The sequence below is a fragment of the Tursiops truncatus genome, chromosome 4 (assembly GCF_011762595.2).
Source record: "Tursiops truncatus isolate mTurTru1 chromosome 4, mTurTru1.mat.Y, whole genome shotgun sequence".
Lineage (NCBI taxonomy): Eukaryota > Metazoa > Chordata > Mammalia > Artiodactyla > Delphinidae > Tursiops > Tursiops truncatus.
The window spans coordinates 45,970,886-45,983,800 of record NC_047037.1 but is presented as its reverse complement, the minus strand read 5'-3'; the positions used below and the strand labels follow the sequence as shown (position 1 = coordinate 45,983,800).

At 43.0% G+C, this 12,915-nt stretch overlaps 1 protein-coding gene across 11 annotated transcripts in view; it reads left to right on the top strand.

Moving 5' to 3' along the window:
- GOLIM4 (golgi integral membrane protein 4) overlaps positions 1-12,915 on the top strand; it is an 80,463-nt gene that overhangs the window by 32,122 nt on the left and 35,426 nt on the right. For 6 of the 11 annotated variants that reach the window (XM_073803881.1, XM_073803880.1, XM_073803879.1 and 3 more), the window contains 2 exons: positions 10,666-10,740; positions 12,298-12,411. The exons of 1 other annotated variant lie outside the window; for it this stretch is intronic. In XM_073803881.1, coding sequence (XP_073659982.1) covers positions 10,666-10,740; positions 12,298-12,411 — 189 coding nt within the window. The remainder of the gene's footprint in view (positions 1-10,665; positions 10,741-12,297; positions 12,412-12,915) is intronic. 4 more of the 11 variants (XM_019946138.3, XM_019946137.3, XM_019946136.3 and 1 more) reach the window with 1 other exon arrangement.

Genomic DNA, 12,915 nt, shown 5'->3' with positions numbered 1-12,915 from the left:
TAGACCACACAGGATACCCCTCATCAGCTCCGACGGGTGCTGGCAAACAGGTTTCTGAAGTGGTTGTACCAAGCTCCACGCACATCAACAAGGTAGGAGGGCGCCTTTCTGCATATTCTTGCCAGCTTGGTACTTTCTGTCTTTTTTATTGTAGTCATTTTGATGGGAGAATAGTGGTATTACGTTATGATTTTAACTTGATTTTCCTGATGACTTAACCCAGCTGACCACTTTTTCAAATATCTAACCACCATTAGGATATCCTTAAGTGTCTGTTCATATTCTTTTTCACTCCCCACTCATTTTCACTTCTCTAAAATTTTGTATATTCCAGTTGGAAAAGAAATCAACTTTTTTTTTAATTGGATTATCTTATTGGCAAAACTGGAGATCATCTTATATTGGGGCAATATGGAAGTCATTGAGGTGACCTCTTAACTGATCCATCACCTTCTGCTCTCTCTCAGATGCTCTACTCCGTCTTCCGTACTACTACCCATAAAGTTATTTTCTATATGCAGATCTGATCAAGTCAATTGTAGCCCTATCCCACTCATTCTCTCCCCTCCCTGATTACCTACCTTCCTGTCGACGCTGTGCTAAACAGAGTGTTTCCAGAACCCGCCTTTGAAAGGTCATGGGGAGGAGGAGTTGGGCGGGTTCGAGGCACACTTGCTAAATATTCAGATTATCAAGGCTCTTCCCTGGAAATTCTGATTCAGTAGCTTCCAGTGGGGTCAGGAATCTGTGTGATGAACAAGCACTCCAGGTTTCTCTTATTTTCAGGGAAGTTTGAGGAATACTACAAACAGGTTGATTTTGGTTTTGCCTCAGTGCTCTTACATGTTCTCTGTCCACTGTCTGGGTTATTCTCCTCCATTGGAAGGAAACATCCTCACAAACGTTGCCTCTGGGAATCCAGATTGACTCCTACAGGCTGAGTAAATCACTCTGTAGTCAATGAAGTCTTACCCCCGGTCTTCCTCATAAACCTAGTCCACGGTGGCCTTCCCCATCTCAGCTGATTGCATGCACTGGTTTTACCTTCAGTTTAAATTCAGAATCGGCTGCAGCTTGCACACGGTCCTATTCTCCCGTTACACTCGGGTCTGCGTGACTGCACATGCCTGCTACTAGCTAGCTTTCCCGCTTGCATCTTGCACCCATGTGGTCAGAGTGATCATTATTTTAAAATCTAAGTTAACATCACATGTTCCTGCTCAGAACGCTCCAGTGGCTCCCCATTTCTCTCAGAGTAAAAGCCAAGTCTTCATGAGGTCCTACAAGACCCATCGCCATCTGCCCCCTTCCCCACCTTCACCCTTTGACCTTCTAGGCTCACTCTGCCTCAGTTATTCTGGCCTCCCTGCTTTTCTTAGAACATCCCAGGTATGGTTGCACTGTAGGGCTTTTGCACTTCCTGTTCTATCTATCTGGAACACTTGACCTGAGGCGACTGTAGTACTAACTCCTTCACCACGTTTTTCAAGTGTTGGCTCAAACGTCTCCTCAGTGAATCCTGTCTTGACCACCCTATTTAAAAGTGAAACGTGATCCATCCTTCCCACAACTCCAATCTCTTATACTCTGTTCTTTTCTCCCCGTGGCATTCACTAACTTCTAGTGTACTCTTAATTATGTTTATCATTTACATCTTTCTGCAGAATATGAGTTCCCCGAAGGCAATATTTTCTACTGTTGTGCTCACAATATATTCTCAAATATCAGAACAATGCCTGGCGTATAATAAATGCTCAGTGAATATTTGTTTGATTTGTGGATTGTAATATTCAGGATGCAATAGAGAAGAGGCCTTACATAGTATCTCTTTATAAGCCAGGTTTTTTATGAAGCCATTTCCAAGATATGTTGCATACCTTCACATTTTGAAATGAAAACTTGACACTGGCAGTTTGGATGAAGATGGGGTTGCTTGTGTATTGCTTCATTGGTTTGAAGGAGAAGCCAATTGCAGCCCAGCTCATGCTCCCTGAGTTGTGTGTATTCTCTGAGATACAGGTTTATACAACAGGGTTGATACTTGAGTCCTGGATTTTAGGTTTTTCTCTAAAACATGCCAGCAAAGATGCTGGCATTACTTGAAGTGTCCATAGAAGCAGGTTTCCATGAAGAAATCAGGTAACTTAAGAAATGTCTTTTACGTTTGGATCAAGCACATCGATTTTGAAAAGTTTATGCATAAATTCTTAGTTCCATTATAGAACCAATGTGCTTTTGCCTATTTTAGCCCATCTGAAGAGCATTCTTATATACCCTTGCATCAGTTTTGGGTGACCAGAAACCTAATCCTCTCTCTCATGCATTATTTCTTGAAATGCTGTGATGCAGTCCACCTGAAATCTGATTGCTAGATAAGCATATTACTCTAGAGGGTCTATGTATATACATCTGATGTTAGAATAACTTTTACTTCTCTTACTGTGAATTCCTAAGTTTCTAATATATACACATATGTACTTATTCATGCCTTTGAGAATGTAACTTTTACTTTGTTGAGTCCCGTATTTTCATGGGACAGGAGGATAATTTTTCTCTTAGCTTACCAAGAGATTATATGTAAAAATCTGCTGGCTCAGCAGGCCATTCTGTCATCCTGGCTTACCTAACCTTTGGTGATCTCTAATTGTCTTCTTACTGTTTTTACTGTCTTAGCCTCCTCTCACAACCCAAATTTGTTGACTAGAAGCTTTTTATAAGAGTAATGCCTGTACTTTAGTGTCTCCCAGGGGGCCTGGAATACTGCTGGTGCTATGATAGCTCTGAGCAGCTAAGAGTAGAATTATTTCATGAGGAGTGAATAGATTTCCTCTAATAGTAAGAATGATTATTAGTAGCTCACCACTTGAAAGAATGCCAAGAAGAAGACTTGTGTGAAGACATATATCTTAAGTCAGCTAATATAATACTTGTTTGAAAAAGCCAAATCTCAATTAGATAGTGTCATGAGGGAAAGCCTTTGTATAGTTTTATCCAAAATAAGAAAGGCAGTTAGGCACCAATTCAAATCATGTTTAAAATTCCATTTAAATGACTTCATAAACTGTATGCATTAGCAAACTTAAAAATAGACACTTTATGAACTATTATAGGAACTTTAGTGTGCAGTAAAAAAATAAATACAGCAGGGGCTTCCCTGGTGGCGCAGTGGTTGAGAGTCTGCCTGCCGATGCAGGGGACGCGGGTTCATGCCCCGGTCCGGGAAGATCCCACATGCCGCGGAGCGGCTGGGCCCGTGAGCCATGGCCGCTGAGCCTGCGCGTCCGGAGCCTGTGCTCCGCAACGGGAGAGGCCACAACAGTGAGAGGCCCGCGTACCACAAAAAAAAAAAACAAAAAAACAGCAATTGCCACGAAGTAGAAAAATACCTAATCAGACTGTCCCTTTTTTCCTCTCAGCATTCTGAAAACTTCTATATTTCAGGGCTCTGATTTAACTAATGCTAATCTTATGAGCCTATACATCAACAGATAAATTTATATTTAATCTCTATTCTGTCATCTGTCTATTCTCTGGGATATGTGAGTACTAATGAGCCAACAAATATGGAAATTCAGTTAAAAATGCTGGGACTTAAAGGATGGCAGGCAAATGAGGAAGAGAATGAAATATCTTCTAAATGCATTCATTTATTTCTCAAGTATTATTGAATACCACTAGATATTAGGAGCTGGGTGATTGGAACTGAAGTGGTAGTAAGGGCTGGGAATATAGAAGAGAAGGAAAGAGGAGCTAGCCAATCCCAGCCTTCATGGCACACATAGTTCATTCATTCATTCATTCATTATCTGTTGAATGCCTGTAACTCACTGTAACAGGGATACAACACTGAAATAAATCAAACGAGAAATTCTTGCCCTGACTGAGCTTATATTCTAGTGAGATAGAAAGGCAATAAATAAGGCCCCCAAAAGTAAAAAAAAATTAATAGAAAGAGTTAAGGACTAAGGAGAAAAATGAAGTGGGGAGGGAGCCTGGAAGTGTTGAGGGTGGGAAGCAGGTGGCAGTCTTAGGTTGTCCAGGAAAGGATCTGATGAGAAGGTATCTTTCTAGTAAAGACCTGAGGGAAGTGAGGGAGCTAGTCACACAGATGCCTGGAGGAGGAGCAGCGGGGCTGCCAGGAAGAGGCAGTGTGAGGTGCTGAAGTGAGAGCTCGCCTCGCATGTTCGGGGGATGCTGAGGAGGCCGCTGTGGCTGGAGCAGGATGGACGATGGGGTGAAGCCTCGTGAGGGCTGTGGGTTTCGCTCAAGTCGTGAAGGGAGGCCATTGGGAGGTTTTGCCCCAGGCCTGCGATGTGACCAAGGGAACTAACCATAATTCAAATTCAGCCATCAATGGTCAAGCAGACCGGAAAGGTTGAATTGTACTGGAAGTTGTAAAACCGGAAGGGGGTGAGAAGCCAAAGCTGGACTTAATGGTTTAGGAGTTACCTGTGAGAAAAACGCTCCATGAGTCAGGAGGATGGGGCAGACTTGGTGGAAAGAGTGGGGTGGAGACACCAAAGTAGAGCCTTAGGGGTGCCTTTGCCCACTCACGGGGGCTGCAGGGGGATCCAGTGTGATCCTCAAAATGGTAATAGGTGTCCCCCTTCTTTTGTCTTTTTACTTGTTTTATATGGGTTGTTTTCTAAGAAGATCTTTGGTATTCTTTCTCAGACTTCTTATGAGGTGAAATGATGAAAGAAGGAAGGAAAGATAATTGGAAAACTGTATCTATGATGTTGTCTTCATGTTAATTACCAGCTCATTGTGCAGCGGAGGAGGTGGGTGGGCAAGTGGCTGGCCTCCAGCCCACTTCTGGCCAGTTAGAACCACAGTTGAGAACTGTTCGTAAAGACATAATAAATATCTACGATTTTAGGCCTAAAAAACCAAAATAAAGCAAAACCTCAAGAGTATTATCTTCTGAGAACTATAGTGATTTCAATTTATTTTCCGTTTTTGTCATCGCTCTTGCTATCCTACTTAAGTATCTTCAGCCACAATTATCAAAACACTAATTTGTTCATTTCAAGTTTTATCACCTGTAAAATGATAAAGGTACTCGCAAATCAATGTTTTCACAAGTTGAATTGTGTGCCTTTCATACCAAGACTCGGTTGTGTGTTTTGTTTTTAAAGATAAAACCCTGTGTTGTCGTCGGGACTGAAAGCAAAATTTCACAGGCTGTTGCTTCTGCCAAAGAAACCTTGCCCTCTCTTGGCTTAAGGTGTTAAAACACTTAGCAGTGTTTTCTGTCTAATTTTATTTATTTTTATTTTTTATTTTTTGCGGTACACGGGCCTCTCACTGCTGTGGCCTCTCCCGTTGCGGAGCACAGGCTCCGGATGCACAGGCCCAGCGGCCATGGCTCACAGACCCAGCTGCTCCGCGGCATGTGGGATCTTCCCGGACTGGGGCACGAAGCTGTGTTCCCTGCATCAGCAGGCGGACTCTCAACCACTGCACCACCAGGGAAGCCCTTCTGTCTAATTTTAAACTGTTGTTTTCTAATTCTGAATTGGAGCAGTTTGTCATAGATGAAATGTCATAGATATATATTTTACCCCTAAGTGGATGCCTGCACCTAATTTCTCTGTGCCTTTTGGATGGAAGTCAGAGTTAAAGTGGAAAATTACTGTCGGAAGCTGGCATATTTTTAAACTCTTGAGTGAGTTAAGGGGGGAATAAAAACTCTTTCCACCCTTGACTGCATGGAAAATATTAAACTCCTTGTCAGTAAGCAGGGGAGATGATGAGTATTGTGGATTTTCATCCTTCTCTCACGAGTTCTTATGATTCACATCCTATCCCTGTTGTAGTGTTGGTCTGCATTAACGATCTTGAATGCTGAGACTGAACCATTATTTTTATACTTATTTTTTCTTTAACCTGATGGGTGCTTTGAGAATATTAATTATACACCTTTTTTGTTGCAAAGGATCTAGCAGTTTGGCTTCATCTTGACTGATGCCCTTGACTTCCGAGTATAAATAGAAAAAGAGATAGGTGACAGGGATTGATTAGCAATCCTCCTTCTGAGCAAAGCAGTAAACCTATCTAGATAAATAACCAGCCCCAAAGCCTGGAGAATGCATGCTAAAGAATTAAGGGTAGCGTGTGTGTGTGTGTGTGTGTGTGTGTGTGTGTGTGTGTGTGTGTGTGTGTGTGTGTGTTTAATTGATAGGGAAATTTTCTAGAAGAGCCACAAGAACACAAAGATTCTATCTGGTCCATTTTGCTGTTCTTCAATTGTTATTAGAAAATAGGCTTATAGGTTTTACTAAGCTATTAGAATGATTATTCGCAACCTCCCCCCTTTTTAAGGGAATTTTTTTTTTTTTAAGTAACAGGAAACTGAGATCAGTATTTCATTGCTGTTTCAAGTCTCTCTCTCAATGTATATGTGTATTACTTTGTTATTATTAGACTTTAATTGTAGGGTTGAAAGAGCTCAGGGAATCACCTGATTGATTCTCTGGCACTTTGAAGCCATCACAGATAGCTGAAAAAATATTTTAGTATTTTTCTGGCACTTATTCTGTGCCTTGCCGTGTTTGAAGCACTTCACATCAATTAACTCATTTAGCCCCGACATCCACCCAGAGGGATGGGCACTGTTTTTATTCCCATGTACCATATAAAGAAACTGAAGCACAAAGAAGTTCGGCAACTCTCCCCATAAGGAATGAATCTGGGACTTGAACCCAGACACCAGAGTCTGTGCTCTCGACCTTTACGTACCGCCTGCCTCTTTCCTTCTCCCATTCCTTCTAGAGTTGCTAATTCTAAGGGTTAATTTTTACTCTCACTTTCCTTTACCTAACGTGGTTTCCTCAGCCTATAGTTTAAGGTTCCTTTTCGGTTTGGGTGTTTTGTTTTTTTTTTCCTTTTTCTGAGCACTTCTCCAGCTTTCCGTCAGTCACTGCTGCTCCATTCTCTCACCTTCCTCCTCGGTGATGTTCTCAACCCTCAAACCATTTCTGAATTCTTAGGTTATATGTCAGGACTAGAAGCTGGTGGCTGTCATAATGACCAGTTCTGAGTAAGATAATATTAATAGTACAGTTACCTCACGGTTCCTCACATATAGCCTCTATTCCTGTTTACCACATCTTTTTTCTGCTGCATTTGCAAAAGCACGTTATTCATGCCTTAGGTCATGCTATGAGTGATGCCATTTTATGGATTCATGAATAGTCTCAGATTTCCCAAGACCTTCGGATGTGGACTGTAATCCATAAACATGCTCTCCTCTTTGTGGACATCGTATAGCATCTCTTTAGGTGATCTAGGAAAGTTTCTAACTGTGTGTCCTAGGATCTTCTAGCTCTTGAGACACGTTGCTCTTAAGATGTCGAATGTCTAAATCCCCATGATACATACAACTGTCAAAGACAGTTTGGTCGATGGGGACTTTGGACCAGCCGGTGGCACGTTATCCTCCTGGCTGAATCGCAGGGAAGAGAGTAAAGCACGGAGCACCGTCTCCCCTGCCCCCCACATAGAGCGCTCCTCACTCCAGTCCCCACACCCGCTCTCCGCTAGGTGGAATCTAGTGGACCCTCCGCCCTTATTGAGGATGAAATCCTGCAGGTGAGTTTTCTGCTGCCTAAACCAAAGGTAAGCGTTCCGCGGTCAGCCACTGCTGCTCCATTCTCTCATGACGTGCCACGTGACGTTGAGTGACCGCTGCCACATTTTATTAAGTCAGGAAGGATTTCACAGGATTACAAGTTGTACCTACAACGTTTGCCGCCATCCTTACCCTTCTGTGACAATAATTAACATCTAGAGTCTGAGGTGGCGGCGGATGGTGGGAAGCAGCCCCCCACATGTGTTTTCTTGGCTGTGCTTCTGCTGGGTTTTGTTGTTGTTGTTATCTCGGGTGTTGCTAGGCTGGATTGTCTCCCCATAAAGGTCCTGACCTCCCTTCAGGAGCCCCCTAGACTCAGGACCCCTGCTGCCACTTTTGACTCCATTAGAGCAAGATCTTGACTACTTTGCCTGTTGACCCTTCTTTGAAAGTGATGTACATGCTTGCTGAAATTGTCCCGTTAGTGCACCCAGATTCCCTGTTACCCGGCATGTTTATGTTCCTGTGACCTTCTTCCCAGACCATGGGAACTTTGGCCAGTGGATTGGAGATGAGGGAGTGTTGTTCCTTCCAGCTGGGGAGCTTAGGTGTTCCCATGGCATCCTGTTCTTGCCTGTGTATATCATGATCACACCGTAATTTATCTATTCCCCTGCGAGCCTCCACTACCTGGCGGAAATTCTCAGACTATGGGCAGGCAGTTCTGGGTCTGGCTTGGTGAGGCTCCCCAGCTCTAGTCTTTGTTTTCCCTCCCTCGTTCCAAATGTCATTCAAGATGGTAGTGTTAGTACCAATCCAAGGAACCTCTTGGTGTTAATAGGCTTTCAGGAATTGGCCGAGAGACTTATCTACTGTACACCTATATGGTTGAAAAAAGTCTAATTTCTCAACAGTGGACTTGGAGCCAAGCTTTTTGGAGCACAGCTGCCTTTAGTCCAGTTCCAACACCTCTGTGTCTTTGTCCCTGTGATGTCTTCCAGCAGTGCCCTTCTCCTGTGGGGCTCCCATCTACCAAATCGTTCTTCACTCCCAAAGCCAGCCAAGAGATTGTCACCTCTGAGAATCTCCCCTCACTCCTCTCCCATCCAGAGCTCACCCCTCTCTTTCACTGGGCTTTTAGTATGCCAAATGCATTTGGCTCTAATTATTTAAAATTACCTAATCTATCTCCTGTGTTGGACTAGAGCTTCTTGAGGCCAAGGCCCATGTCTATTCATTTTGCATTTCTGCTCCTAATAGGGTGCCGGGTACATCGCAGCAGCTCAATAACTGGGGAGTTGGATTAGATCCCTTTGTAACAATAGCACTGGGGGAGTGGGAGGGATCATCTGGTGAACGGAATAGGAACCCAAGTGGAGAAAGGGAATGGAGCAGCTCATTATTTCGATGACTAATGGGAGGCTGAATTGAGGGGAAAGATGAGTTTGGGGCAGGCATGCCATCAGGGGATGACACCATACCAGTTTGGCTGGTGGCAGGCCTTCTAGGAGTTCTGGGCTGAGATGTTAGCAGAGGTGTGAGGAGAGCTAAGGGCTGTGGGAGTCGTAGATGGAGCCCTGGGAATGGCAGGTTTCTATGGGACACCAAGATGAGAGATGCGGTGTTGGGAGAAGGGGAAGGACCCTGGAGGTGATGGGTGTGTTGGAAGGAGGACAGAGATAGCTGGTAACTGGCAGGGGTGGCAGTGGGGAAGGGGCGGGGGGAGGGACGGGGCAGGGGGTCCAGCAGCAACAAGCAGATGTCAGGGAGGGGAGTTGCTGCGACCATGGCAACTCTAGGCGGCCGGCAGTGTCGGGCAGCTGTTGCACTGGACGGACAGTCAGCGGCTGGTGATTGACTTGTATCTTAGGTAGTCATGGGGAGCTAGGGCTGGTAACAGAACCAAGTGACAGGCTTGGCTGAGCTTGCAGGGAATGAGATCATTTGGGACCGTAATGCTGAACAAACAGGATTAAAGGGCGCGTCAGAAACGTAACTTTGTTCTCTCCTTCTCTCCCCTATTCCAACCACTCCGCGGAGCTGGGTTTTCTGTCCCTGCATGAAATCTAAGACAGACTTCACTACTTTACAGCTTCTCTCAGATCAAAGAAAGAAAAAAATCTTTCGGTAACTTTTAACCATAAACACAGTCTTGGTTTAGTAAGGATCGTGTCTGGTCTAGTCCAGTGCAGTAATACAAATTTTTTTCATTTAAAGGTAAAGCTTTTCCCACTCTTGCAGCTCCCGTTTGCTGTAGATGTGAAGCCTGTAGTGTGGGAGAGAGTCCCGATGGGCTTCTGCCTATTTTCCCCCTAACACATCTGCTCTCTCTCCTGCACTCCACGGGCAACTGCAGCTACTTCAGAGTAGATGGGGGAGGTGGGGTTGGTAAAGTGCAGGAAGGTCCTACAGCAGGACATCAGTTTGCCTTGGGTTTCCTGCCATGGCAGATGTAAACCTGACTTGTTCCTTTGTGGGCACTTGTATAGGTTCTTTAGTGGGGAGAGTCTCTCCCTCCTTCATCTCTGTGGCTATCTTACCTAAGTTTTTCCTGACATGGCGGAATCCACCCCTTCTTTCAGCAAGCCTTAGTATGCTGCTGAGGTTTCCTCACCCACCCAGGCATCTTTCACTGAGACTCACGCAGCTCATGTTGACTTGGCAGTACTTATGGGATATCTGGGTGGAAATCCTCTCCTAGCACCTGAGAGAGAGGTGGGAGTTGGACACACAGATGTGAGGGTAAGTGCCGTGTAGATGTTGGCTGAAGTCGTGAGCGTGGACACGCTTGTCCGGGAAGAGACCTGGAGCCTCACACAGACTCATGTTCCAGAAGCATGAGGACAAGAAGGTGGAAGCCTCTTCCAGAGTGTTGGTTTTACAGAGGGGCAGACTGCATAGGAGTCAGCCCAGTATTAATGCCTCTTATCGTGTCCATCTTTTACCAAGAATGTGGAACTTAAAATGCATACGTTTTAATTTTAATTGTGAAAGGACTCTAAACTGTCTTCTTCCTGTTTTGAAAATTGATGTTAATTTTACCTTAGAATTTCTAATTCTTTGAAGATAAGTTTTAACTTTTTTTTTTCCAGTTGTGTATGAACACAGATCAAGATTAGAGAAATCCTTGCAAAAGGAAAGACTTGAACATAAGAAAGCAAAGGAAGGTAAATAAATAATGTAATTCGTGTTCTGTGTTTCTATCATACTCTTCTTTGAAGCATCACGTACTTGCTTTACTATTTTTTTGCTAAGAAATTTTTCAGATCACCCAAAGTCAGTTTCATTTGGTGGATGGAGAAGGAGATACCAAGCAATATGCTATACATTGCGACAAAATAATTCCTGCTCAAGACTAGATTTAGAATCTTTCATTCAGTTGGTGCCACTTTGAGGTCATTCATATATTGGTTATATGTATTGCTTCGGAAATAACACACAGTTTTTCTTTGAATATTATCAATGCATACGTTACTAACACCTGACTTCCGTCCACAGGCATCCAGGAAAAGTAACAGCATGTGTTGTCCAGAATATGACAAACGTTATATAAACGTATACGTATACATGTACATTTAGAACGTAATGAATTGATCTTATTGTACAATGTCTTTTAGGTTATACACCTGTTTTCATCTTGTGGTAAAGGCTTTATTGGCACAACTGATTGGTTTGGTTTGAAAAATCAACATTTAGCACAGGTATTAGGCAATGCTGTTGATTTTTATCAGAGTTTTTCTATAAAGCATGGAGCTTATACAGGTTGTGGTTTGAAATTAGCTGCATTCTTTTTTTTTTTTTTTACATCTTTATTGGAGTATAATTGCTTTACAATGGTGTGTTGGTTTCTGCTTTATAACAAAGTGAATCAGTTATGCATATACATATGTTCCCATATCTCTTCCCGCTTGCGTCTCCCTCCCTCCCACCCTCCCTATCCCACCCCTCCAGGCGGTCACAAAGCACCGAGCTGATCTCCCTGTGCTATGCGGCTGCTTCCCACTAGCTATCTACCTTACGTTTGGTAGTGTATAGATGTCCATGCCTCTCTCTCGCTTTGTCACAGCTTACCCTTCCTCCTCCCCATATCCTCAAGTCCATTCTCTAGTAGGTTTGTGTCTTTATTCCTGTCTTACCCCTACGTTCTTCATGACATTTTTTTTTAATTCCATATATATGTGTTAGCATACGGTATTTGTCTTTCTCTTTCTGACTTACTTCACTCTGTATGACAGACTCTAGGTCTATCCACTTCATTACAAATAGCTCAATTTTGTTTCTTTTTATGGCTGAGTAATATTCCATTGTATATATGTGCCACATCTTCTTTATCCATTCATCCGACGATGGACACTTAGGTTGTTTCCATCTCTGGGCTATTGTAAATAGAGCTGCAATGAACATTCTGGTACATGACTCTTTTTGAATTATGGTTTTCTCAGGGTATATGCCCAGTAGTGGGATTGCTGGGTCATATGGTATTTCTATTTGTAGTTTTTTAAGGAACCTCCATACTGCTCTCCATAGTGGCTGTACCAATTCACATTCCCACCAGCAGTGCAAGAGTGTTTCCTTTCCTCCACACCCTCTCCAGCATTTATTGTTTCTAGATTTTTTGATGATGGCCATTCTGACTGGTGTGAGATGATATCTCATTGTAGTTTTGATTTGCATTTCTCTAATGATTAATGATGTTGAGCGTTCTTTCATGTGTTTGTTGGCAGTCTGTATATCTTCTTTGGAGAAATATGGTCACCTTATCTTTGATAAAGGAGGCAGGAATGTACAGTGGAGAAAGGACAGCCTCTTCAATAAGTGGTGCTGGGAAGACTGGACAGGTACATGTAAAAGTATGAGATTAGATCACTCCCTAACACCATATACAAAAATAAGCTCAAAATGGATTAAAGACCTAAATGTAAGGCCAGAAACTATCAAACTCTTAGAGGAAAACATAGGCAGAAGACTCTATGACATAAATCACAGCAAGATCCTTTTTGACCCGCCTCCTAGAGAAATGGAAATAAAAACAAAAATAAACAAATGGGACCTAATGAAACTTCAAAGCTTTTGCACAGCAAAGGAAACCATAAACAAGACGAAAAGACAACCCTCAGAATGGGAGAAAATATTTGCAAATGAAGCAACTGACAAAGGATTAATCTCCAAAATTTATAAGCAGTTCATGCAGCTCAATAACAAAAAAACAAACAACCCAATCCAAAAATGGGCAGAAGACCTAAATAGACATTTCTCCTGCATTCTATTTTTATTTATTCATCTTTTTGGTAAATCTTGAGATTGAAGTGAGATGTTCCGTCTGATTACCTTGGTGTGAGGTA